This window comes from Leptopilina heterotoma, unplaced genomic scaffold (assembly GCF_015476425.1).
Source record: "Leptopilina heterotoma isolate Lh14 unplaced genomic scaffold, ASM1547642v1 Lhet_10, whole genome shotgun sequence".
NCBI lineage: Eukaryota > Metazoa > Arthropoda > Insecta > Hymenoptera > Figitidae > Leptopilina > Leptopilina heterotoma.
In genome coordinates this window covers 124,764-151,075 of record NW_025110813.1, presented here as the reverse complement: position 1 = coordinate 151,075, position 26,312 = coordinate 124,764, and the positions used below count along the sequence as shown (strand labels likewise).

Below are 26,312 nucleotides of genomic sequence, written 5' to 3'. Positions count from 1 at the left end.
GCGTAAAAAGAAATATGTTGGAAAAGAAAAAAATCAAGTTCTATCATAAAAAATATTTTATTTATGTAAAAAAAATCACATGTTTCATTTTCTTAACAATCTCGCTCGCCTTCTTTAATTAAAGAAACGAGACAAGACAAGAAACTTGCATGCTATCAAAGACAAACACAAAATAACTAAATTTTCTAAAAAAAAGAACAAATGAAGACAGATCTCTATTAGGATCATTTTGATTGTAAATTAATTACTATTTGCTAGAAGTCTTTGTAAAAAAAATTGTAACTATCACTCATACTCATCATTCCTTCATTTTGGTATTGAAAACTTGTACACTTTAAGATCCTAATTAGTTTCTCTTCGTCTCCATTTTAGTCAATTAAAAAAAAATAATAATTAGTTAGAAAAACAAAGTTCCTAGTAGACGTATCCACCATCATGGGAGTAGTTCTGGCTGCTCTCGTGACTGCTGGATTTGCCGATAGCTTCAATACTGACTGAATCACTGGTGGTTGCTGGCTCATGGCTTTCAATTTCAGCAATTGGAATTTCGACGGACTGGATTGGAGCCTCGAAGTGGATGGTTTCCTTGACGGTTGGTTCTTGGTGGTGTTCGGCATGAACTTGGGGAGCCAAGTATTGTCTTGTGGCTTGAGCAACTTGGCGAGCTGGTTGAGAAGCCTGGGGTGCGATGTATTGTCTTGAGGTGTGTTGTACTTGGTGAGAGGCTTGGGAAGCCAAGTATTGTCTGATCACTTGAGGTGCTGGTGCGGCGTGATGTTCAACGTGATGGGTCTGTTCAACGTGGTGATGTTCCTGGTGGTGTTGTTGAGGAGCTTGACGTTGGGGAGCACCGTATGTGGCTTGAGGAGCGTGGAATGTTGCTTGGTGTTGTTGAGGAGCTTGACGTTGGGGAGCACCGTATGTGGCTTGTGGAGCTTGGAAAGTTGCTTGTTGTTGTTGTTGAGCATGGTGTTGTTGAGGAGCACCGTATGTCGCTTGTGGAGCTTGGAAAGTTGCTTGTTGTTGTTGCTGAGCATGGTGTTGTTGAGGAGCACCGTATGTGGCTTGAGGAGCTTGGAAAGTTGCTTGTTGTTGAGGAACATGGTGTTGTTGAGGAGCACCGTATGTGGCTTGTGGAGCTTGGAATGTAGCTTGTTGTTGTTGTTGTTGTTGTTGAGCGTGGTGTTGTTGAGGAGCACCGTATGTAGCTTGAGGAGCCTGGAAAGTTGCTTGTTGTTGTTGAGCATGATGTTGTTGAGGGGCACCGTATGTGGCTTGAGGAGCCTGGAAAGTTGCTTGCTGTTGTTGTTGAGCATGATGTTGTTGAGGGGCACCGTATGTAGCTTGAGGAGCCTGGAAAGTTGCTTGCTGTTGTTGATGTTGAGGAGCACCGTATGTGGCTTGAGGTTGTGGAGCGTGGTATTCGACATGTTGGTGTTCAACGTGGTATTGTTGTGGTTCGTGGTGTTCAACATGGTGGTGCTGAGGTTCTTGGTGTTCAACGTGGTGGTGCTGGGGTTCTTGGTGTTCAACGTGGTGGAGCTGGGGTTCTTGGTGTTCAACATGGTGTTGCTGAGTTTCGTGGTGTTCAACGTGTTGGGCTTCATGATGTTCGGCATGTTGCTGCTGGGGAGCTTGGTATTCAACATGAGCCTCCTGTTGTGGGGCTTGGTAGAGAGCTTGTTGGTGAGCTTGGAATTCTACGTGTTGAACTTGTTGAGGAACTTCGAAAGAACTGAAGGTAGCTTGGGGAACTGGAGCAGGCGCTGCCTCGGTTTGTTGGGCTGGTGCTCCGTATTGCTGAGTAGGTTGTGCTTGTTGAACATGATGGACGTGTTCAGCGTGATGAGTCGATTCGGTAGCTTGAGTTTGGTGGACAACTGGAGCCTAAAATTTGACATTTTTCAATCTTCGATATGATAATTATAAGTGATAAATTTATGTATCGCTTGGCAAAAATCGAGAAAAGCGAGAATCTCGTGAAAAATACATGAAAAACAAATGAATAACTAAATTGACATTTTTGTTTTCTGGAAGGAAAGATCATACAATAGAATTAGTTTCATCTGACCTGGTATTGTTGTTGGTGAACAACTGGGGTTCCGTAGGAAGTTGAAGGAAGAGCTGGTTGCTGTCTCATTGGTTGGAAAGGAACTCCATATGATTGAGTTGGGAGTTGATGAGTTTCAGTTGCAGCGGGAGCTGGAGCTGGGGCATGATAATGATATCCAGAGTTGGTCTTAGTTTCAGCATGTTCTTCATGATGATGGTGATGGTTGTGATGGTAATCGGTACCATATCGTGGATCACCAGGAAGAATGTCTCTCCTCGCTCTTGAGACCGGGACGGCAAGAGACGTGCCCACAAGGCATACCTAAAAAGAAAAAATCAATCTATCATCAAAAATACAAAACAAAACAAAAATAAAATAATAAATTAATTAATTAACAAAAACAATTCCTAAAGTTTTAATTCCTTCAAAGGGTTTACTCTTTTTTTCTCAATTTTGTTTGAATATAAAACCTAATTAAAATTCGTAGCTAATTTAAATAAGGAATGTGCTTCAGTTCCGAAAGTAAAAGGATTAGAGGCAGGAAGATAGACACGCACGTAAGAGGTGCAAATTCGTTAAAAAAGAAATGTACCGAAAGTGGAACGTGTCGAACGAAATAAAATGTGGCCTTGAAGATTACCTTTACATAATTTTGACCATGATTACGTTTCACGATATTCATCGAATTAAAAAATGCATCTTCAACTTTGTCTGATAAATATTTTTGAATACATTCATTGGATATGATGACATTATTAAAAAAAAGAGTCTGAATAATTTCGTTCCAATTTAATTGGAAAGCATAATTTTATATATTCATTAAAAGAATACGAAAGATTATAATTCATAGATTAAAATTCGAAAAGGTCTCATGATTTCATAATAGGATAGATTAATATGTTTCCAAGTTTTGGGAACGATGAAACCTTTAGCAGATACATTTTTTTAGTGATTATTTTTTTCTTTTGAAAGTTTAACAGCATATAAATATTTTTGACAAAAATTGGAAATTTTGTGCTTTGGATTAGAAATAGAAAATTAAATTTGATAAGATTCCCCAAAATCGGTTAAGTGTAAGATGCATTTTCATGAGGAGAAAGAAATAATTTACATATACGTCAGGATGTGAAGAAATTATTCAATTTGATACCGGGTACAAACTTTATATCTAATTTATAAACTACACGGTAAATTAATTTAAATTTATAATTGTTTTCTCTAAAAGTTAGATAAACATTTCTAAATATAACTACATTGTTAAATAAATATTTAAATTTTGGTTTCTTTTCATCTGACTTTTTCTAACTGGTGTTTTTTAATTCGAAAATATTTTTTATATTTAAAACTTATAAAAAACTGAATTAATATTATTAATTACTAATAATTGATTGATAAATTGAAATATTAGTTAAAAAGAAATTAGTTTGCCCTTTATTTTGAAATAAAACATTTTTCGTGATATTTTAATTTGTTGGAAGAATTTTGATCGAAAAAATTCAATTAAAGAAATTTTAATTATTAAACTATAAAAATATGCTAATGTTTTAATACATGCTGTCTATTTTTTTTTTATAGAAATATTAATTTTTTTTTAATAAAAAAATAATTTTGTAGAAAATTAGAAAACCCAATTGAGAGAAAATAAAAAATAATTTTTAGATGTTTTTTGTTTTTAATATTGAACTCACCACCGAAAGAAGGAAGAGCTTCATGTTGATCCTAAGGAGTTCGATGAAGTGATGAGTGTCAGTGCAGACTCATTTGAACCTTTTATACTGGGAGATGCTCCCTCCAAAAAATTATTTCGTAATCATGTGGCATTGGCAGAACTAGATTTTTAAATGGGTTTTCGCCTGGCTTTGCCACCACCATCATCATCAACACGGGACATCTTTAGGAACAATTTCAATATTTTGTGTATAGATTTGATCGTTTCTGGAGGTGGGAATCTCTCCAATTTCCCATTTGACTTTCTATTTCCTTAGTTATCCTTAAGCCACTGCGTTTGACATTTCTTTTTCTTTCGAAAAAATAGTGTATTTTCTTTTTTTTCTCATTTTTGAAAAAAACGTGCAACATTCAGACAAAAAAGACCGTTTTAATGTTAAAAACAAAAATTGTGATATATATCGAACAATTAATTATCATTATGATTAGTTTTCAATGTTACCCTATATTTCTAGTTTCGTTTCTAATTTTTAACATTTTCCAGTAACTTTAATTTAAAATTGTTTTTATTCCTTTTTCTTGTGACAATTTATTTTTATTCATAAACAGTCGTGTGTATAATAATTCACATATATTATTATAAGTATGTATGTTTAATATTTTTTTCTATTATAGCTTAACCTATATATAAAGATATCCTATATTTAAATTTTTTTCAACATTTATAAAATTCAAAGGTTTTTGTGCAATTGTCAAAGTTTAAATTAAAAAAATGATACAAATAATAATAGAATATTGGAAAAAAATATTTCTTCATTTAATTATGTTTTTGAGTTTTTTACCTTCTTTTTCAATTTAGTTAAATGAAGCGCATTGGGACAACAATTTTTTGTATATATAAAAGAAATAAAACTTAATTGACTCAAATAATAATCCTATTCCTACAAATGAATATATATTTGAAAAAAATCAAGTAAATAATTATTTGAATTCATTTTTTTAGTTTCATTTCAATAAATAATTGAAATTAAAATTAATAAAAAAATTAAAATAGAATTAACTGAATAAATTAAAGTAAAATCAATTAAATATTAAATTTTGTGCAAATTTAAAAATAAATTAATTAATTTTTTTATTGATTCGTTAATCTTTAAATTTATTAAATTGTTAATTAATTGTTTTAATAATTGGTCTATCAATTAATTTATTAAATCATTTATGACAATACAATATTTGATACAAATAAATATTTTATCTAATAATTGGTTACGAATTATTTAATTCATTCGTTGATCTTTAAATTTATTAAATTTTTAATTAATTATTTTAATAATTTGTCCATAAATTCATTTGTTTATTGACAATAATAATCATTATAATATAAATAAATATTTAATTGATAAGAATCAAGTTAAAATCTTTGGAACGAATTTTTTTAGTTCAAGTTGAATAAATAAATTTAATTAAATTAATTCATTAAAACTTAAAATGAAATTAATTTAGTAATGAATTAAAATAAATTTAATAATGAACTAAATTAAAAATCAATAAAAATTTATTTTAAAAGATTGACAAGGGATGTTGAAAATATTCTTTAAGTAATCCAGTTTGCTTTTCCTTTTTCTTACTATACAAGTATATATTCATATTGACATCTTTTCAATTCTTTTTCTTATTTTTTAATCTTGACAAGAGGCAGCCGTCTTATGCATATCAGGTTTTATAATCATGTCTTTTCATCCGTAAAAGTTTAATACAGTATCACTAAAAACACGAGGGCGGTGTGAAAGCTTTTATTTGAACAACATTCAAATTGTATATTTTCTTCAGTAATAAAATAACAATCTTTATAAACGTATCAAGAAAATTTGAAACCTTTTTTTTTGAGTGAAGAAAGGAAATATTTGTTGGTACACATTACATTTGTTTGATTATATAATTTTACAAATTGACTTAACTTTTTCATATTTATAAAGTATCGACAAATGTCTACATTTATACATATATATGTATAAAAGATGAATTATTTTTCACATTCTATAAATTATTTATAAGTTTCTAAATTTCTTCTTGCGAAAAGAAAGAATGTTCATTTTTTATTTTTAGTTTAAAAAATCCAATTCTTTTTTATATTCATATGCAAATAATTTGCACATTTTGCATTATAATTGTAATGCAAAAACGTACGTTTAAAAATTTTTCAAAAAAAAAAATTAAATGTTTCAATTACATAAAATATTTTCATTACTAAGAACATCTTCGATATAAAAAGTATTCATAAAAACTGGATTGAGTTAATAATTATATATATTTCAATATTCAAATAGAGAATGAATTCATCAAATAAAGGTGAAAATCTTAAAATTTGAAAACAGTGACGTACTTCACAGGAATTTTAATTGAAAAAAGGTAACAAATTTTTGTTGAAAATAATAATCTCATACATTAAATGAAGATATTGGATATATAAGTGTTTAATTAAACACTTATTTATGGACCTATAATAAGATATGTCAAAATAGCATTACGAAATTCTACCTATTTATTTCATTTTTTTTTCATCTAAAAATTGAAAAATATTTATAATTTCTCCTTTTACTACAGATGCGGTCAATTATATGAATCGAGACAGATAAAATTTTAACCTTGGATCTAAAATGACGCGATTATCTCTTTGAGAACTTCTATATAGTATAATATATTTTTGATAAAATGAGCCTTAAGGATTTCAATGATATGCTGACGTGATGCTAATTACAGTGAAAATAAAATAACACACATGCATCTAGATATATATTTGCCAAATCATATGTATTTGATTTATGATGCCAGCTAATTAAGTACACGGAAGTTTAGATTGTTTTGGGATGGAACAACTGTTTCACGGCCATTTCACAATTTCGGGCGTAAATATATGCAGCATCAAAGCGGATGTATACCTTTTGATGATGATTATTATGTTATTATTAAGAAGAATTTGAAAATTTTATGGGAAAATGGCAGTAATTAATTATATTCTCGATTAAATATTAATTGGATAACGAATTCTTAATTCTATCAATGAACTATTGCTATAAAATTATAAACTATTGTTCATTTGTTATAACAAACTATAATTATTTAAATGAACTAATTATTACAACAAACCAATAGTTTAAATTAACTAATTAATGAATTAATTTAATTAACGAATTAATAAATTAATTAATCTATGAATTATTAAAATAATTGACGATTTAACAAATTTATGATTATAACAAACAAATTGATCAACAAATTAATTAACTAATTAACGAATTAATAAAAGAATTGTAATATTTTAATAAATTAACGGATTAACGTTTAAATAAAATAAATTAATTGAATAATAAACTAATTTATTAAAGAATGAATGATTCAATTCATAACCTTCTACATTAATTAACAAATTAATAAAATAATTCATTAGTGAAATAATAAATTATTTGCTGAACTAATTAATTAAATAATTCATTGGTCAATTAATAAATTAATCGATTAAAGAATTATTTGATTAATTGAATTAATTAATTAAAAAAAGACCTGATAAATTAATTGATGAATACATTAATGAAATTATTCGTCAACAAATTCATAATTTGATTTATAAATAAATTGATTAAAAAATTAAATATTAAAATATTTCATTACCAATTTAACGCATTAATAAATTCATTAATAAATTAATTTATTAACAAATTTATTGATCAACGAATTAATAAAAATTTTAAAAATTAATTATATTAACAAATTAATAAAACAATTCATCTACTATAATAAATCGATCATAAATTAATGTATTAAAAAATAAATTTATCAACTAATTAATAAAACTGATTGAAGAAAAAACTTTTTTTTGATTAGATAATTATTACTTTACTAAATGCCGAATTTTTTAAATAACAATAATAATTAATTAATTTTGAACCCAACTTTTTATATAAAAAATTCTTATTTAAATATCAAGAAGTTTAATTACCATATAATTATAATAGTTAAACATTAAATTTTTAAATTATTAAACAATACTGATATTAAATATTTACTGTAGACAATTAAAATTTATGCATGTAATTAAATGGTCAATTTTCGTTTTTTTATTTTAGATTTCCAAACGTTTTTTACAAGTGACAAAAATAAAATGAAAAAAATAAAAAAAAATTCGTGATTTTGAAGAGCGAAATATTAATTTTTTATCAATTCTAAAGTTCTAATTTAGAGGATGTTACGAAAATTATGTATGAATGATAAATTTAGAATGTAAAGAAGCTATTAATAAGGTAATATTCTAAAGACTACTTTATTACTATACAGTATACACTTTCGCTTTTTTGACGAGTTTGATGGGTAATTTTCAATGTTAAGTGCTGATCGCATTTTAAAGGATCCATTTTTATATATCATCCAAAAAGAATCATTATTTTATTCATTTCTTTTTTATATTGTATCTTCAATGAAAAGTTTAAAAAATATCTTTTAATTCTTATACATGTAAAAAAAATAATAATTTAAAAACGGTTTTTTGAAACACTTTTTTAAAATGGACGAATTTTATGAAAAATTTTTTCAAATTAAAATAAAAATAAATTTACCCAAAATTTTTTGAAAATATAAAAGAAAACCTTTATACACAAATTCAAAGAGAATTTTATGGGAATTAAAAGAAATTTTTTAAGAAAAAAAAAAAAGAAATGAAATATACATTCCCGGTGCAGTTATTATGTTATGGTCGTAAAAATGTTTATGACCATTCTTATATACATATATTGTAAGACTTTACGAATATTTTTATACTCTAAATAAATAAAAATATAATAAAAAATAGTGGAGATAAACGAAGTTAAAAAGAAATAAAATAGAAAATAAAATAAAAATAGGGAAAGTAATTTTTATATTGTTAATATTAAGGAAGAGTCTACAAAATGTGAGGCCTCTTAATTCATATTGATGACAATGAATGAAGAGGAACCTTCTGCAGCATCCCACAAAATTAGAGAGGCTCTTTTTATATGTTCAAAAACATTAAAGTATCTTTTTTTTGTCAAGGGCTGACCATGAGACTGTTATTAGTTGGAAAAAAAATTTTGTTGACCTTCAACTCCACAAAATCACCAACAATATAAGAACCAAAAAAAAAAAAAAAAACTACTTGCATTTCACCAATAAAAATTTATAAAAAATATTTTTATTTCTTTTATTGCGGTGAAAAAATAAAAAGTATTTAATTTTATAATTTATTTATAGAAATATTACAACTTGTAAATATTATTATAATTAAAAGTGTAAGTAAATAATATTAGTATTTAATTTAATAAGAATTTTTGAATCCACGTATGTACTGAACTCCAAGGATTGCCTAATCATTATGCAAAATAAATGAACATAACAAATAAAACTCAATCATCTTTTATTAAAATATAATTAATATTCATAAAAACTATAAGCAAACAATCATTGCATTGAAAATGAGTTACCATATTATAATTACGAAACCAGCATTATTACTACATCTCAGTTTAATTTAATTTCACGCAAGACCAAATAGTTGTATGTACCTATATAGAATTTGAAAATTTGGAAAAAAATATAAAAATCAAAAGTACATAATCTTATGTGAAATCATATAAAAGTATATGTAAATGAAATATGTTTATTTACATAGAAAAAGCAGCAGCTGTGCACTATCAAAAGGGGCAGTGAACACTATGAATCCTAATCAATCTCTTATAAAGGGCGACGTAAGAAAGAAGAAATACAAAATTAATGAAAAGATGTCGAAAGTGAAAGTAGTTTATATTAAACGTTTTAGTATAATAAAGAAATGATCAAAAATAAAAAATACATTTTACTTAAAAAAAATAGAAAATTACATAAAAATCTAAATATTCAAATAATTTTAAATAAAAAAACAACCATTTCTCCCACTGACAACTATATTAAAAATGCAATAATTAGAAAATTCATGAATTTTTCTCAATATTGAAATTTTTAAATCAAAAAAAAAAATGCTTTAGGTCATATTTTCAAATCCCTCTCTAATTCAAATTTAAATAAATTAAAAATTTACAAAATTACAAACATTCGAATAATTTTTCAAGAGAAAGTTATTTTTGTTATTGAAATTTAAAGTGAAAAACATGTTTAGTTTTCTATTTTTGAATTTGTACATTATTACAGGCAGATTTTAATGAATCGCAAAATTCTTATCAAAGAACAAATAAATCTTGAAAATGAGTTTGATAAATCAGAGAAATTTCGTCCTGGGTGAAAACAGCATTTAGTTGCTGATCGCACTTGATAAACATAACATAGCATTAAACCATTTCTCTTTTTAAAGTCACCTGATACTTTAGCCCTGTGTTTAAACATTTTATATGCATATATATGTACTCTCAGTACTGGAAATTTTGACACATGTGAAGCTGTGAGATTTACAAATTGAACTTATGCTCAAATAAAAAAAAAGATATACTTGTAGTCATACATCATTAAAAATTGATTCCAATGACTAAAAGTACATCAAAATTCTCATAAATATGAGATCTTATCGATTCAATTTAACAACACGTTAATTTTCCTTTCGTAAATTTACAACCATTTTACGCAATGTTTCGTCTTATATATTGCACGTAACTTAAATAATTACACCAAATTTTGTACCTATTCTTTTTTTTTTAACTGTATGATAATAAAAGCTTTGAAATTTATTAATATCCTAGTACTAATTCCGAAGAAAATTTCCCTAATTCTAATTAATTTTTTACTGAATACAAAAATTATCCTTCATTTAGAAAAGAAAGAGAGTCGAAAAAACAGTGAAATAAAAGTGTTTACTAAAATGAGAACGTCCACGTGTTTCACAAATCTATAAAAATATCATAAACTACTTTTACTAATTTACATAGTGTCATTTAAATTTGGATCCTAAAAATGCTGCATAGATAACATGAATGTCTTGATGGTTATCGACCGTCAGGAAGGATCTTATTATACTAGGTGTGAGAAAATCTATTAGATTTTTAATTTGGGATTAATTTTTTTAAATAAGTCATAGTGATAATTGATTGATAATAATAATCTTTGTCTTTAATTACATTTATGAATTTTTAAACATTTCAATTAAAAGACAAGTCTTTTATAACATTTCACGGAGTTATGAAATTCTATTAGCGGGTCTTTTAATGTCTGAATATTACATAAAAATTCCTATGAAGTTAATAGAAATTATAAATAGGTAACCCAGTAGGTAATTAATCGGTGAATAATTGAATTAAAGAGGATTTTAAATTATGTAAAATAATTACAAGAAAAATAAATAAAACTTACTTTCTGTTTGCAGTATTAAGAACCACAAATTAAATACACACGCATGTTTAATTATGTATTTCCACATAAAATCAACAAAATCACACACATTATCACAATACAAAATACACTATCACTAAATACAGGCACGATCAAGTGAATAAAATGTCAACTTGATATGCAAAATCGTGTAAATTAATGAAAAATAATGTTAAAATTAAAATTTATAATTGCTTTTAAAAAGTCGTATTGAATTTAAAAATGTATAAATATTTCGCACATTTGCAATACACAGCAAACTAAGCGGTATTAAAAAGCTTTTGCAGCTTAAATTAACACCAAAAAAAGATTGAATTAATCAATTTTTGGATTAATTTTTTCCATGAAAAAAATGTGTCTAAATCAAAACCAAATCATTTTTAAAACATTTTGAAAAAATAATCCTTCGATGGATTATTTTAATTCTTCATGGATTAAAGCGATGTAGATTAATTTAATCCATTTTGGTGTTAAAATAATATCCCATAATTTTCTGTGATCGAGACTTAGCAACGAAATAAAAATTATTGTTACAGAGTTCAAGTTTTAATAATGTAAAAAAATGTTGATCGAATAAAAAAATTCTACTATAATTTAATTTATTTTTAAACAAAGAAAAAAATAAAAAAAGAAGAAAACAAAAAAGTTATAAATACATTTACATAATAATTGTCTTAAAAAATTTGATTTCGAAAATTGCCAGTGATTAAAAATTTGTTAAAACGTGCTGTAATACTCACTAAAATCATAAAGTAATTTAATATTCTTAATAAATATTTGCAATATAAATTTTGCATTGTTTTGCAGTTTTAATAATTGGTTTTAAAAAGTTGCGTGAATTAAAAATATACATTTTGCACATTTACAAATGTGACTTAGTGACAATACTCTCTAAATCTGAATGTATTAGTTTTTTTTTACTTTAATGAGTGTGGATTCTTTTATCAATTCAATAATAAAAAGTTTACTAAGTTTTAATGAAAAAAACTTTTAATTTTATTAGCAGAAATTGACTAAAGTAATAGAAGAAAAGTTTTTATTTGAAAGTAAAAAACTACTAATTTCATAAAATATCTACTATAAATAAAATAAAGAGCAAAGTTTCGCCCATCCAATTAATAAGATATTTTACTATCAAATTAGTAACTTTTTAACAATAAATTAATATCTTTCTGCATGAAATTAGTAAAATAATTTACTATTTGTCTAGTAAACAAATCCGCACTCTGTAATCAGTAGAAAATTACTAATCCAGATTCAGAGAAAATAAAAATTATTATTTCTCAAAATTACAAATGATATTAGTAATTAACATTAGTTAGTAATATTAATTAACTAATAATATTAATTTTAAAAAAATTAGAAAATGTAATTTTCGAATTAAAAAAAATTCATTTTAATTTATTGTAAGACAATAAAACAATTTAAGTCATGTTAGATTAAAAAATCTTTAAATTCACCACAAATTTTAATTTTTGTATAAATTTAATAAAATTTCTCTGACTTGTAAAAATTCTCTGACATTCCCTGAGTTGTCCCTAACCAAAAAAATGCCCTAACTTTTCCCTAACTATTAGACCATTGTAAAAACAAGTGTGTATGCACATAAGTATACGTTTCTGTGCGCATAAACGTAGTAAAGTGCACTACGATAAGACACTTTCTAGGATCCCATGCACTTCAAAGTGTGTTCAGAATCAATATTTGCACTTCAAGTGCATTATTTTCTTCTTGAAGTGATATCCTGGTTATGTACGGTGGATGCCCTAGTAGCCGTGCATTTTTTAAGATTTCTTTTACAATAATATAAATTAATTTTTTATAATAGTAGTTTAATATTGTTGTCTTGGAGTAGAATAAGAATTATTAGTTTACAAGCAAATAATTGTTATTGTTAAAATAAAATTGAACTTTAACTAGGACATCCACAGTAAAGAGGGAAGAAGCGTAGTTGAAAATTTAAATAGTTTTATTTAAATTCCCAACGTGTACCCTTTACAGAATTCTTATACAATAAATAATTTATATAAGTAAGAAAAGATGTAAGAATTAAAAGTTTTAACAGTTGAGAGTAAATGCAAAAGAAAAAAATTAGGCCAATTTTCGTACAAAAATTTACTGTTGGCACAATTTTGAAATGGACAATAATAATATATAAATAAAATAAATAGCAAAATTTTAAAAAACTACCAATAAAACAAATAATTTATATGAATATAAAAAATATAATTGACATAAATAATATATTTAAAAAGTATTGCTAAGGGCACTTGTAAACAAATCTGTAAAGAGTACACGATAGTAAAAATTAAATCTTATTTTAAGATAAGACAGAGATTAATTGAGTTTTGAAATTAAGATTTGATCTTAATTTAAAATTAAACTTGTGTGAAAACAATTTTATTATAAATAAATTTGAAATATCAATTTTACGAAGAACGTGAAATTTATATGTAGTTAGATATTAATTTAACAGGCGCGTCTTAAATTCAACAAAAGGCTAATGATTTTTGAAGATAATTGTCTTCAATTCATCACATTTAAAAGAGATAAAAATCTATTCTGAAAATCAATAAAGACTGTCTTAAAAATATTGCAACCTAAAATAAGACTCCTTTTTTCCCTTAAAATAAGATTTTCTTTTTACAGTAATCAAACAAGTACAATATAATAAAACATGATACACAAAATTATCATAAAGAAACATAAAACATATTGTAAACAACATAGTGACCAAAATAAATTTCATGCAAAGTACTCACAATGTTACTGTTAAATACAGTAATTGTGACTCAAATTATGAGTCAAAAGAACCATCGGTACTGGTAAATTTCAGTATCTGTGACTCAAATTATGAGCAGAAAGGATCGGTACTGGCAACTTCCAGTATCTGTGACTCAAATTATGAGCCAAAAGGATCCATCGGTATACTGGTGAATCCCAGTATCTGTGACTCAAATTTTGAGCCGAGAGCCGAAAATATTCCCGATTTTTCCTACCTACAGCTGTCCTACCTACCCGATTTCTACCTTCCCGATCATTTTTCGTTTATCTAAGCGCCTATTTATTGTAAACCTATTTCTAATTCACGAACCGCCTGTAAAAAAGAACAATCTCAATCACACTTCTAAAAAATTTACCTCACACTCTATAAATAAAAATTACTCAAATTTTGGATTAAATAAAAAACATTCACTCCACGATCCTCTCTCATACCGCCAAGGTGCAAAAAGCCTACACTAGGGATAAAGGGGCACGTTAGGCTCACCCATACGTCCCGGGACGCATCCGTCACCTTAGCTCAAAAACACTCAAAAAAAGAAAAACAAAATTTCTGAAAGAAAAATGCTTAATAATATCTATAAATGCCATTTGCCAAATCTCCAAAGTTCTGAACGTTCAAATTAACGAAATAGTTTTTGGCAAAAATATTTTCATAAATTACTGATTAATTTTCATTAATACCAATGAATGAAAGTGATAAACTTAAATTTTACATTTAGAAACTATATAATTAATTTTTTAATAGAGACGCAAAATTGTTGTAACAAAAATTTAATTTGAAGAAGAAATTAATAAATTTTGTTCATTTGAACGTCCAGAACTTTTCAATAATTATTTGCCAAAAGTTCAACTCTAAAACAATCATTGAATAAAAGATAAAATTAATCTAATGAAACTTTAAGTAATTGAGTAAAACGAAGGAATTCAATAAAAATTGAATGATCTGACTAAAAAAAATTTTAATTGCAAGGAATTTGAAAATTAATAAAATATTATTTGAGATAAAAAATGAAAAATATTAGAAATCTACTTTTAATAAATCTTAATAATAGAAAAAAGTTACTTGGCATCATAGCAAAAATGGCAATACATTGTAAATTAAACAATTGAAAAGACATACATAACAAATAATAAAATAAACATTGACAATAATATTATTTCGTTGAAGTAACTGAAGATACTACGAAATAATAAAAATTATCAATGGTGTCACTATGTTGTTTTTGTTCCTTCCCTGTTTTTTTTTTTAGAAATTTACTGTCGACTTTTAGCAATGCGATATATTTACTAAAAAAGTTCAATAAACAATTTCAAAATTTAAAAGTTTAAAATTCATCAAAAAATTAATTTTTAATTTATAAGTTAATTTCAACTGTATTTAAGTAAACAAAATAATCTCAAGAATTAGTAAAAAATTGATTTTTAATTCTGAAAATTAATTTACTATACTCATTTTAATTTAAAAAAATTTAAAAAAGCGCATTAAACAGGGAAGGTTAAATATTGAAAATAGAGTTTTGTAATATTGAGCCGATTGTTTAATCGACTCACTTGTTTAGTGGCATCACAGTTTGTGATTGTCCACTTTGTGATTCCCACGGTGGATGATGAGCCCACGTTGTGGCGATGGGATCCTACGACATCACCCTTTCTGGGCCACCCCTGAAGATCCCTGGGTCTTGATCGCACTTCTGCGCCAGGTCAAGGGCCACACGGAACCGTGAAATTAAAATTTAAACAAAAATAAATAAAAAATAGACTAAATGCACTACTTTAAAAAAATTAAAAAATAGACTAAGTAAACTACAAAAAAAAAAATAAAAAAAAACACGGCGGTGTGCAGGGACCACTTTTCTTCTCCACATCTTACTCCTTTACTCTTCTTACACTGAAAGAGAAAACTGATTAGAAAATTAAAGAACTTTAACCCTCTACCTACTATTTCGACAACGGCCAACTACTTAGTTGGTCGTTATCGAAAAATATACAAAAAAACCCCACATAATTTGGAAATTTCATTCAAAAGCATCTGAGTGGGGATAAATCAGCGTAGGCAGAGTGTTAAATTTTAACTCAAAAGAACTGAAATTTAAAAAAAAGTTCTTCATTAGCTTTCAAAAAGCCATATGTTACTTACGCCAGGTGTCTACTATTAAATTCACAAAAATAGCAAAAACTAATTTGTTACAAAGTTTTGTGTAAATTTTATTCATAATTTCAAAACTAATTTTTAAATTTAATATTATCAATAAAAAATACTTACTATTTAGAATTATAAGCATCGTAGTGGAAGATGCGGTGACTGCATGTTTTTTCTTTGAGTAAAAAAAACTTCCTCTTTGTAGCCCAGCTAAAAGAAAATAAGATAAATTAATTTCTTAAAAATAAAATTGGTATTTCAAATTCTAAATCTTCTCAAATTTATATTTTTTTTTTACTACAATTGTACACTGTTGATCAAAAATTGGATATATACTTATACCTTTACCGTAAAGTTACCAAACCTTTACGAATTTTTCGCATTGTGAAAAAAATCTTCCTTCCTGTAGCACAACTAAATGAAAATTAAAAAAACAATTAATTCATTGAAAACATAATAACAAAGAAGAATTTAAAACTGACTTCTGTAAATAGAAAAAAACATTAAAAATAACATTCCAAATAATGCTTCGATTAGTTTTTACTCGTCAAAATAGAACTTTATTAGATTAGATTGATAAATTAAATTATTATCGATCGTGAGATTTTAGGTCTCGAACGAGTGAAAGCATTTAAAAATACGGACTATACGGCCAAAAATTAAAAATTATGGACTAATTACTGATAAAAATATAACCAGTCCGAGTCAAATAAGAGAAGATTTTACTTAAAACTACAAATTTAATATTTTCATGTAAAGAAAAAAAAAAATTGTATGCAAACATAGATTAAAATTTTAAACAAAATCACATGTACAGTTGAAAAGAGTTTAGAACAGAAAAGAATTCTAAAATTAATTTATATTTTTTCTGGAAACAATTTCAGGGTTGCCACAAAAATTTAGTTTTGTTTTTCCCTGACTTTTCCCAGATTTTTAGACAAAATTTTGACTTTGTCCTTGACCTTAAAAAATATTCTGATTCACTCTCAAAATGATAACTTAGGATAATTAAAGATGACCGAGTGATAAAATCATTATTTTATAGTACAAAAATATTGTTACCGAAACTTGTTCAAAATTATTTTTATTATTTCAATTCAATTATTATTATATGTATAGAATTTTTAACTAAAATTCTTCTTTAAATCAATTATTTTTTAATAATTTTTCATCATCTTAATATTTTATCGACCGAGTGATAGCATCATTTATATAAATTTTTGATGAAGTTATTTGAGAATTTTCAAATCTATTTGTTTAGCATTCAATTTTATGAAATTTTGATTATTCGGCAATTCTTCAATTAAATATATATTAGAAAATAAAAACTTCAAATAATTTCAAAGAAAAATTCAATTAAACTTTTTTAAAAAAAATTAATTTTACAGAATTGTTAGTTAAAAATATGAAAAATTCAAATTTTCAGATTTTAATTTGAAACCTTTTCATTTTAATTAGTTCTAAAAATTCATGCTATAATGCTTTCAATATTCCATTGTTATCTAAAATTTTAACTAAAATTCATTTTTAAAACAATTTTTGTAAAAAATGCATGCTATAATGCTTTTAATATTTAATTATTATCTAAATTTTTAAATCAATTTTTATTAGAAAATTCTACGAGAATTCAATTATTTAAATACGAAAATAAATATGATCCCCAAGTTTTGAACGTTCAAATGAACGAAATATTTTTTATTGAAGATATTTTAATAATTTATTAAATTTTTTGGATAGTAACGCAAAATAATTATAATAAAAATTTAATTTGGAGACGAAATGGATAAATTTCGTTCATTTGAACGTTCAGCACTTTAGGATCTTAACTAAATAATTTATTGAATAATGAAATGTTTATTAAAATTGAATTCTTTTGACGAATTTGAAAACAATTTTTGAGAATAATTAAATTTTTTGAGAAATTCCATTAAAATATTATTGAAAATAATTGAAATTTTGCAATGAGTTTTAGTATATATATATATATATATATGAAAATAATTAAAATCCTACAAAGAATATTTTAGTATTTATGAAAATAATTGAATCTCTGTAAAAAATGTTATTATTTATGAAAAAGATTGAATTATTGCTAAGTGATTTATTTTTATTTTTATTTTATTTTTATTATTTATTATTTTTATTTTTTTATTTTTATTTATTTTTTGAAAAGTTTGCAAGTAATTGAATTCCTGTGAAATTTTTATTATTTATGAAAATAACTAAATGTTTGCGTAGAATTTTATAAAATTTTTTTTTAAATAATTGAATTCTTTTGGACAATTTTATTAAAATAGTAGAAATTGAAAATCATTTACTGATCTTTACGGGATTTACGGACGTAGTTCGAGCACTAAAGTAAAGACTTCTTTAACCGGGGAGTCCCACGTTGGCCAATGGATACACTGACATGACGCCTCCAGTTCAGGAAAATGTACAGGTGGTGAACCATTCCTGAGGATTCCTTGCTTAATGAATGCACTTCTGCGAGTCTTTTTCCTGGTCCTTTTCTTAGTGTCGCTTCCTTTGTCTACATCCTTAATTTTTAGATAAGGTTGTTTTTTGAGTATAAACTGGAAAACGGAAGAATTAAATTATTAATAAAAGAATTAAAGAAAACATTTTACATTAAGTTATTTAACTTAGCTGTAAATTAATTGAACCTACAGGAGTCTAATGTTAATAAAGAATTTTAATATATATAATATATTTTCAGTCAGCTTAGAAGAATATGTGACGCTTCATGAGAAAAGGAACCTTATTTACTCATAAGGTCCCTTTTCTCGTGGAGCGTCACATATGTAGAACTTATCAACAGATGCGGTAATAAAATATTTTTTCAAAATATTGAAATACCCTATAGTATACATATAATACATAAAATTTAAATAAAATCATTATAAATACCTCCGATAATTTATGATAAATAGAATTAACGATAAGTAAGAGCAACATTATAATTAATATTATTATCTTTTCCAAATTGTGACTACACAGTAAAAAAAATTTTCTGTAGATTCACAGTTTTGTTCAGAATTTTATAGAAACTTGTGAAAAAACGTCTTTAAAAGTAGTGAATTTAAAATCCCTTCTGTAAAATTAATACTTTTAATGTGTTAATTTTACAATTTTCTGTAAATTTACTACTCTGAAAGTAGGTAATATTTTTGACTTTTTAATACCTACTTTCAGAGTAGTAAATTTACAGAAAGTTGTAAAATTGACACATTAAAAATATTAATTCTACAGAAGGGATTTTAAATTCACTACTTTTAAAGACGTTATTTTACAAGTTTCTATAAAATTCTAAACAAAACTGTAAATCTCCAGAAAATCATTTTTTTACAGTGTAATATAATGCATGAATTCAGGTCAATATAACAGAACACATTTTTAGGTTAGAAATTTATAAACATTTAATTAAATTTAATTTAAAATTACTCGAAAACAACGATAGTAATACACAATTCAATAAATTTGATCAAAAATTACCAAATTTGTAGTAAAACAGTTGATTATTTTACATATAAACAGCAATTATTACGACTGATTTGCAACAATAACAAGATAATCATGATTGCTATTTTACTCTATAAAACTGGTAATAACCTTGTCCCAGTTTTGTATAAAAAATATTTATTGGATAAAACAAATGAAAGTCGTACATTTACCTAGTTTGGATCCCTGAAAATTTACTTATTTTTTCCACTGATATAGACGTTTTGATGCAAAGTGTCACTTTTCCGCTCGACATTTTTGTTATCTGTACACGAATTGCACATAAAAAGGTCGCATAGCGCCATCTATGGTATAAGCGCGCCAATCAGAAAAATCCTCACTGAATTCTATGTGACGTCATTCGATCAAGTGGCAAGTTTATAAAGTTTTTTATTTTACCGACGCATCGGTATCTGAATAATTACAGTTTGCACACTTTCTTTACTTATTTAAATTTATTTACTTAAAAAAAGGAATATTTTGAAAATTATAAATTCCCACAATACGATTTAGGTTATGAGATTTTACGACAAAACAGAAAATGCAAAAATCTAAGGTTATTTTGTTTCGTATCTACTTTATGTAGGAAAAATTTTGCGATGAAAAATGTCAATAATTAATACGATTTGTTTTTTTCAACATTTTCAATAACTCACCTTTCAGAAAAGCGAAGAATGTACCTTCCTTCATGTAGTGGTGATCCTGTCACGACAATTAACCTGTAAAATACCCGAAAAAAATATATTTTCTTCAAGTTACGTATGTATAATTATTGACAAAATAATTTCAGCAAACTGCAAAGAGTGATGAAAAGCAGTTTATATTTAGCGCAAGTAAAAGCCAAGACAGCGCAGCCATTTAGGAAGAAATGTAGATAAGTTGCAAAGAAACAAAAATTTCTTCGAGTTGCGCAGATCCTCCGTCGTGAAGCGCTACGTGCGAACCAGTGCGAACTGCTGCCGCAGTCCAAAACCGGCGAGTATTTATGTGGTTCGGGGCGAAGACGACGCCGCTTGCTGATTGGCTGTGCTGTTCAGAGGTGAAGACGGCGCAGCCAATCAGAAAGCGCCGCTGCCTTCGCCCCGAACAACGTAAATACTCGCCGTTTTTGCACTGCGGCAGCAGTTCGCACGTAGCGCTTCACGACGGATGATCTGCGCAACTCGAAGAAATTTTTGTTTCTTTCTTTTCAACTTCCTATGCTACTTTACTTTCTGATTAGCAGCATTGTCTTGCCCTGTCAACTGCGGTAAATATAAAATGTTTATTTATATTCTTTGCATTTCACAGGTTTGACTACAATAGGGAACGGTGGTCTTCATTTTGTTACAAAAATTTTTATATTTATGGTCTTATAACCTAAAAAAAGTTATGTGTGTATTTCACTATTATCACAATAGCATTGATTTTTTCCATTTTTACTGACATTAATGAACTAACAAAAAAACAGATGAGTAAATTCTAAATAGAGATTGATTTCCATTCTTGATTTTTCTCTTTTCTTTGATGTGTGTTTAAAGATAATAAAGATGATCGAAACAATGACATTGTAACATTATAATGCCAACCAGGTAAATATGAAATTATTATTTGTTTTATCAAAGCGATCAAAGCAGAATAAATACAAAAATTGTTCACAAATAACTGCCAGGGTGACCAATTTCATAAAATTAAATACAATCTGACAAACACACACCTCCTTTGTGATTGTTATAAGTTAATCATAATTATTTGCTGCGCAAAGCATCCATTTTTTTGCTGCGTATGATTGGTAAACTAATAACTAGAGATGTGCAAAAAGCTCGAAAAGTCGAGCCGAGCCGAGCCGAAATTTTTTCGGGCCGAGCCGAGCCGAGCCCGAGCCGGCTCGATGTATCGAGTACTCGAAATTTTCGAGTACTCGAGTGACTTCGAGTACTCGAAAAATTCGAGTACTCGGGTAAATTCGAGTACTCGATTAAATTCGAGCACTCGAGTGAATTCGAGTACTCGAATTTTTCGAGTACTCGAATGGATTCGAGCTTTTGACTTACTAAAAAAACTATTAATAAGTAAAAAATTTCGAATTTTTTTGAATTACTGAATCAATATTTCTATTTGCTAAATATAATAAATGCGAAAATTCTATGAATTTTCTCTAGAACTCGAATTTACTCAGAGCTCGAAAAAATTCGAGTACTCGAATTCCCTCGAGTGCTCGAAAAATTCGAGTACTCGAATTAACTCGAGTACTCGAAACTATTCGAGCTTTTTACACAGCTCGGCTCGGCTCGAACTCGGCTCGAGCTCGAACTGATTAGGCTCGGCTCGGCTTGGCCCGAAAAATGAAAAGCTCGAAAAAGCTCGCTCGAGCCTCGAGCCTCGAGCTTTTTGCACAACTCTACTAATAACTATTGATTACTTTTATTCAATTATACTTAATCAAAATATCGGTTATATCTTTTCTTTCGTATTTTCTAACCTAGAAATCTGTATTGTCGACCGTTCGTGCGGATTGCTAATCATTCTATATAGTCATAATTTTGAATGGATTCAAGTGTGAATGATAGTATTAGTGTTGTTAATCCTTAATTATGACATTCCTAGCAGTCATTAACCGTAAATTATAATATTTTTGTTTGTGAATTAGACATACAATAGTTTCTTTATGTTTTTACAAAGGATTTACCCAAATTCATAACGGATTAAGGTACACTCTCACCTCACTGCCTGCCTGCCTGCGCAGGCAGGCGCCATAAGAGTGAGAGAGAAAAAACATTTAATTTGAATTTTCTGACTCTCTTACTCTTATGTGTTACCATGTCAACCTGCAGGCAGGCAGGCAGGCAGTAGGAGCTGTGCTAGCGCCTTTAGATTTTTTGATATTATTACATTATAATTATCGATACTATTTTTCGTAAAACATTGTAGCAGCAAGGTTAATTTTACATGTTTGAATAATTATTTTTTTTTAGATTATTTTAACTTTGCGCTACAAGATTACACAATAATTTTGGAAATATTTACAGTGAGAAAAGAGTTTGTTGTCAAAACTAAACTTTTTTATTCTCATTACATATTCTTTTTTTTAATTTTTCAATTTTTTAAAATAATTTTTATTGCACCTGTAAGTAAAATAGTATTTTTTGTTTTGTTTTAGAACAATCTATATGCAAGGGAATATAATTTAACATCTTTGATTAAAGAACTCTCGGTGCAAAAGCTGACAAAATGTCCCATGTGAGGAATTTTTTTCCTGATGCTACTGGCTCCCTAGGAGGAGAAAATAAAAATTTCCTGATGTAGGATTACAGTCACTGTATCTCTTCATTACAAGTGTAAGTGACTTTACATTTTCAACATAAAATTTAACATAATCAGGGTGTCCACATGTCAGTAAAGTCAGGGAAATGTCAGGGAAAAAATTTTTTTTTTTAGTAAAGTCAGGGAAATGTCAGGAAAAAAAATTTTTTGGCAGTAAAGTCAAGGAAATGTCAGGAAAAATTTTTTTGTCAGGGCAATTAAAGAAATTAAAACGGTCATGCAATACATTTTTTGCTCTAAACAAAAAAATTTTTGTCAGGGAAATTTGTTGTTATGTCAGGGAAATGTCAGGGAAATTGATAAAGTCAATCTTGCGGCCACCCTGATAATTAAACAAAAATGATAAAATAGTAAATTGAATTATAGGTTTGCAAAATATATTTAATTAATTTGCTATTTCTGAATTAGTTTCAAAGATCTAAATTTTTACTGATGAATTAATTCTTGTTTTTGAGTACATATTCAAAGAACAATCAAAAGGAAGGATGTGGACAAGGAAAAAGACACGCAGAAGTGCTTCATTATGTAAGGATCTTCAGGAGCGGTTCATAATCTATACATTTTCCAGTATGGCTAACGTGGGAGTCCCTGGTTACAGAAGTCCTACTTCAGAGCTCGAACTACGTCCGTAAATCCCGTAAAGGTCAGTAAATAATTTTCAATAACTACTATTTTGATAAAAATGATAAAATTTTACAAAACAATTCAATTATTTAAAAAAAATTTAATAAAATTCTACGAAAACATTTAATTATTTTCATAAATAATAAAAATTTCACAGGAATTCAATTACTTACAAACTTTGTATAAATTACTTAGCAATAATTCAATCTTTTTCATAAATAATACAATTTTTTAAAAAGATTCAATTATTTTCTTAAATAGTACATTTATTTTTAAGATTTGAATTATTTATTTATAATTATTTTCATAAATCTTAAACTCATTGCAGAATTTCAATTATTTTTAATAAAATTTTAATCGAATTCCTCGAAAACTGTAAATAACCTCAATAATTTTATTAAAATTCGTCAAAAGAATTCGATTATTTTAAAATTTGTTGGTAAAATTCTTTATGAGGATTTAATTTTAAAAAACATTGTATTCTGTAGAATAAATTTTTTTGAAAAAGTTTAATTAAATTTCTTTTGAAATTATTTAAAGTTTTTATTTTCTAATATATGGGGGATTTCACGGGAAGTGATCCGGCCTCATGCGTTTACACGTCATACTTTGATGACTTGTAGTTTGCTTTAAAAAAAAAGATGTAAATTAGATAAAATATGTTTTGGAAAGGGGTTTTCGTGTACTTTTTAATAAAGATTTTAGTTTAAAAAAAAATTTTGACCTTGAAAATTAAAAATTAAAATTTAATTTTCATTTTTTTTATTTTATTTTTAATTTTTCACTAAAATCTTTATTTAAAAGTACACGAAAACCCCTTTCCAAAACATATTTTATCTAATTTACATCTTTTTTTTAAGCAAACTACAAGTTATCAAAGTATAACGTGTAAACGCATGAGTCCTGTGCAACATGTGATACAAGCCTCATGCGTTTACACGTTATACTTTGATAACTTGTAGTTTGCTTAAAAAAAAGATGTAAATTAGATAAAATATGTTTTGGAAAGGGGTTTTCGTGTACTTTTAAATAAAGATTTTAGTTTAAAAAAAAAATTTTTTTTGACCTTGAAAATTAAAAATTAAAATTTAATTTTCATTTTTTTGTAAAATTAATTAACTAGAATTAATAATTCTAGTCCCATTTTAGGCAGATATGTTTTTTAAAGGAAAAGAGCTCAGCTTTCATTCTAAATAAAATAAAATTAAAAAAAAAATACCGATTGTACAAAAAAATGAAAATTAAATTTTAATTTTTAATTTTCAAGGTCAAAAATTTTTTTTTAAAAGACTAACATCTTTATTTAAAAGTACACGAAAACCCCTTTCCAAAACATATTTTATCTAATTTACATCTTTTTTTTAAAGCAAACTACAAGTCATTAAAGTATGACGTGTAAACGCATGAGGCCGGATCAGTTCCCGTGAAATCCCCCATATATTAGAAAATAAAAACTTTAAATAATTAAAATTCCATAATATTGAATTACATATACAAAAATATGTTTGAAAATTCTCAAAGAACTTCTTCAAAAATTATTTAAAATATTTAATTTGAGGAAGAATTTTAGTTTAAAATATTTTAATAAAATTCTTGGCATAACTTCAATTATTTTCAATAATTTCAATTTTTGAAGGATTTCAATTATTTATGTATTATTTTCATAAATAATAAAACTCATTCCACAATTTCAATTACTTTTAATAATTTTAATCGAATTCCTGGAATAATATAATTATTCTTAAAAACTTTATTAAAATTCTATTTTAAGAAACATTCAATTATTCAATGAATTATTTATTTTTGTATTTATAAATACCTAATTGAATTATTCTCGTAGAATTTTCTAATAAAAATTGATTTAAAAATGAATTTCAATTAAAATTTTAGATAATTATTTAATATTAAAAGAATTATAGCATGAATTTTTAGATATAGATAATTAAATATTTATTTTAAATAAAACTATTAGGGGAGAGTCTCCAGTTGTGAGACACCTCTAGTTGTGAGACAGTCAATTTTTTTTAACATGCAATATTAAAAAGCCGATTGGTTTATATAAAAACATTTCTTTTTATATGAGCCAACTTTTTCGTGTACGCCGAAGCGGATATATAAACTGTTTTTGTTAAATACCAACACTGTGTGTGATAATCGACTAAAAAGCGTTTTTTTAATAAATGCAAAGTACTTTTTTTCCAAGTTAATTAATTGGAAAAGGTAAATGTAATGCATTTTCTTTTAGTGTTTTCCTCATATTTTGTGATGCAATATTGCATTGTTCCAATCTACGGTTGAAAATAATTTAATTTTCTTTTTTTCAAAATAGCGCCAATTTCTGGGTGTGAGACACAGCATATCACCAGTTGTGAGACGGTGTCAACACCTATCTGGGCAGCATAAAAAATACGACTTTGCAGGCATACTATTTAAATGTTGTTTTGATTTTTTTTCTAGTATTTTTGGGCATGTCAAGTGGAAAAAAGTCAATTGATTCAGAAGAAATCAATTTTAATGCTCTTGTTGAAGCTATTAAATTGTGTTTATTTGATAGTCATATTTTGGCGAATAAATATTATTATTTAGTATATAATAATATATATTATTAATATATTTAATTATTTCTACTAAACATAACGTTTTATGTCAAACTTATTAAATTTTAGCAATTTTTAATGAGTGTCTCACAACTGGAGACATTTTTTTTTTTTTTGAAAAAAGCGATGTGCTCGGAAAATGTATCGTAAAATTTTTTGAGTTCATCGAAACACTATACTTTCTTTTAATAAAAGTTGCGTATTTCTGTTACCTATCGAACAATGTATTTTATTTACAATTTCGTTTACTTGTTTACAATTTACGGGTCAAAAATGAAACCCG

At 26.5% G+C, this 26,312-nt stretch overlaps 1 protein-coding gene across 1 annotated transcript; it reads right to left on the bottom strand.

Annotated features, from left to right (window-relative positions):
* Positions 1-38: 38 nt before the first annotated feature.
* Positions 39-3,788, bottom strand: LOC122498171 (chromatin modification-related protein eaf-1-like). The gene is made up of 3 exons (XM_043605799.1): positions 3,742-3,788; positions 2,072-2,374; positions 39-1,887 (listed from the first exon to the last, which is right to left on the bottom strand). The coding sequence occupies exons 1-3, from the start codon at positions 3,763-3,765 to the stop codon at positions 415-417; spliced, it is 1,800 nt and encodes a 599-aa protein (XP_043461734.1). The 5' UTR covers positions 3,766-3,788; the 3' UTR covers positions 39-414.
* Between the last annotated feature and the right edge of the window lie 22,524 nt (positions 3,789-26,312).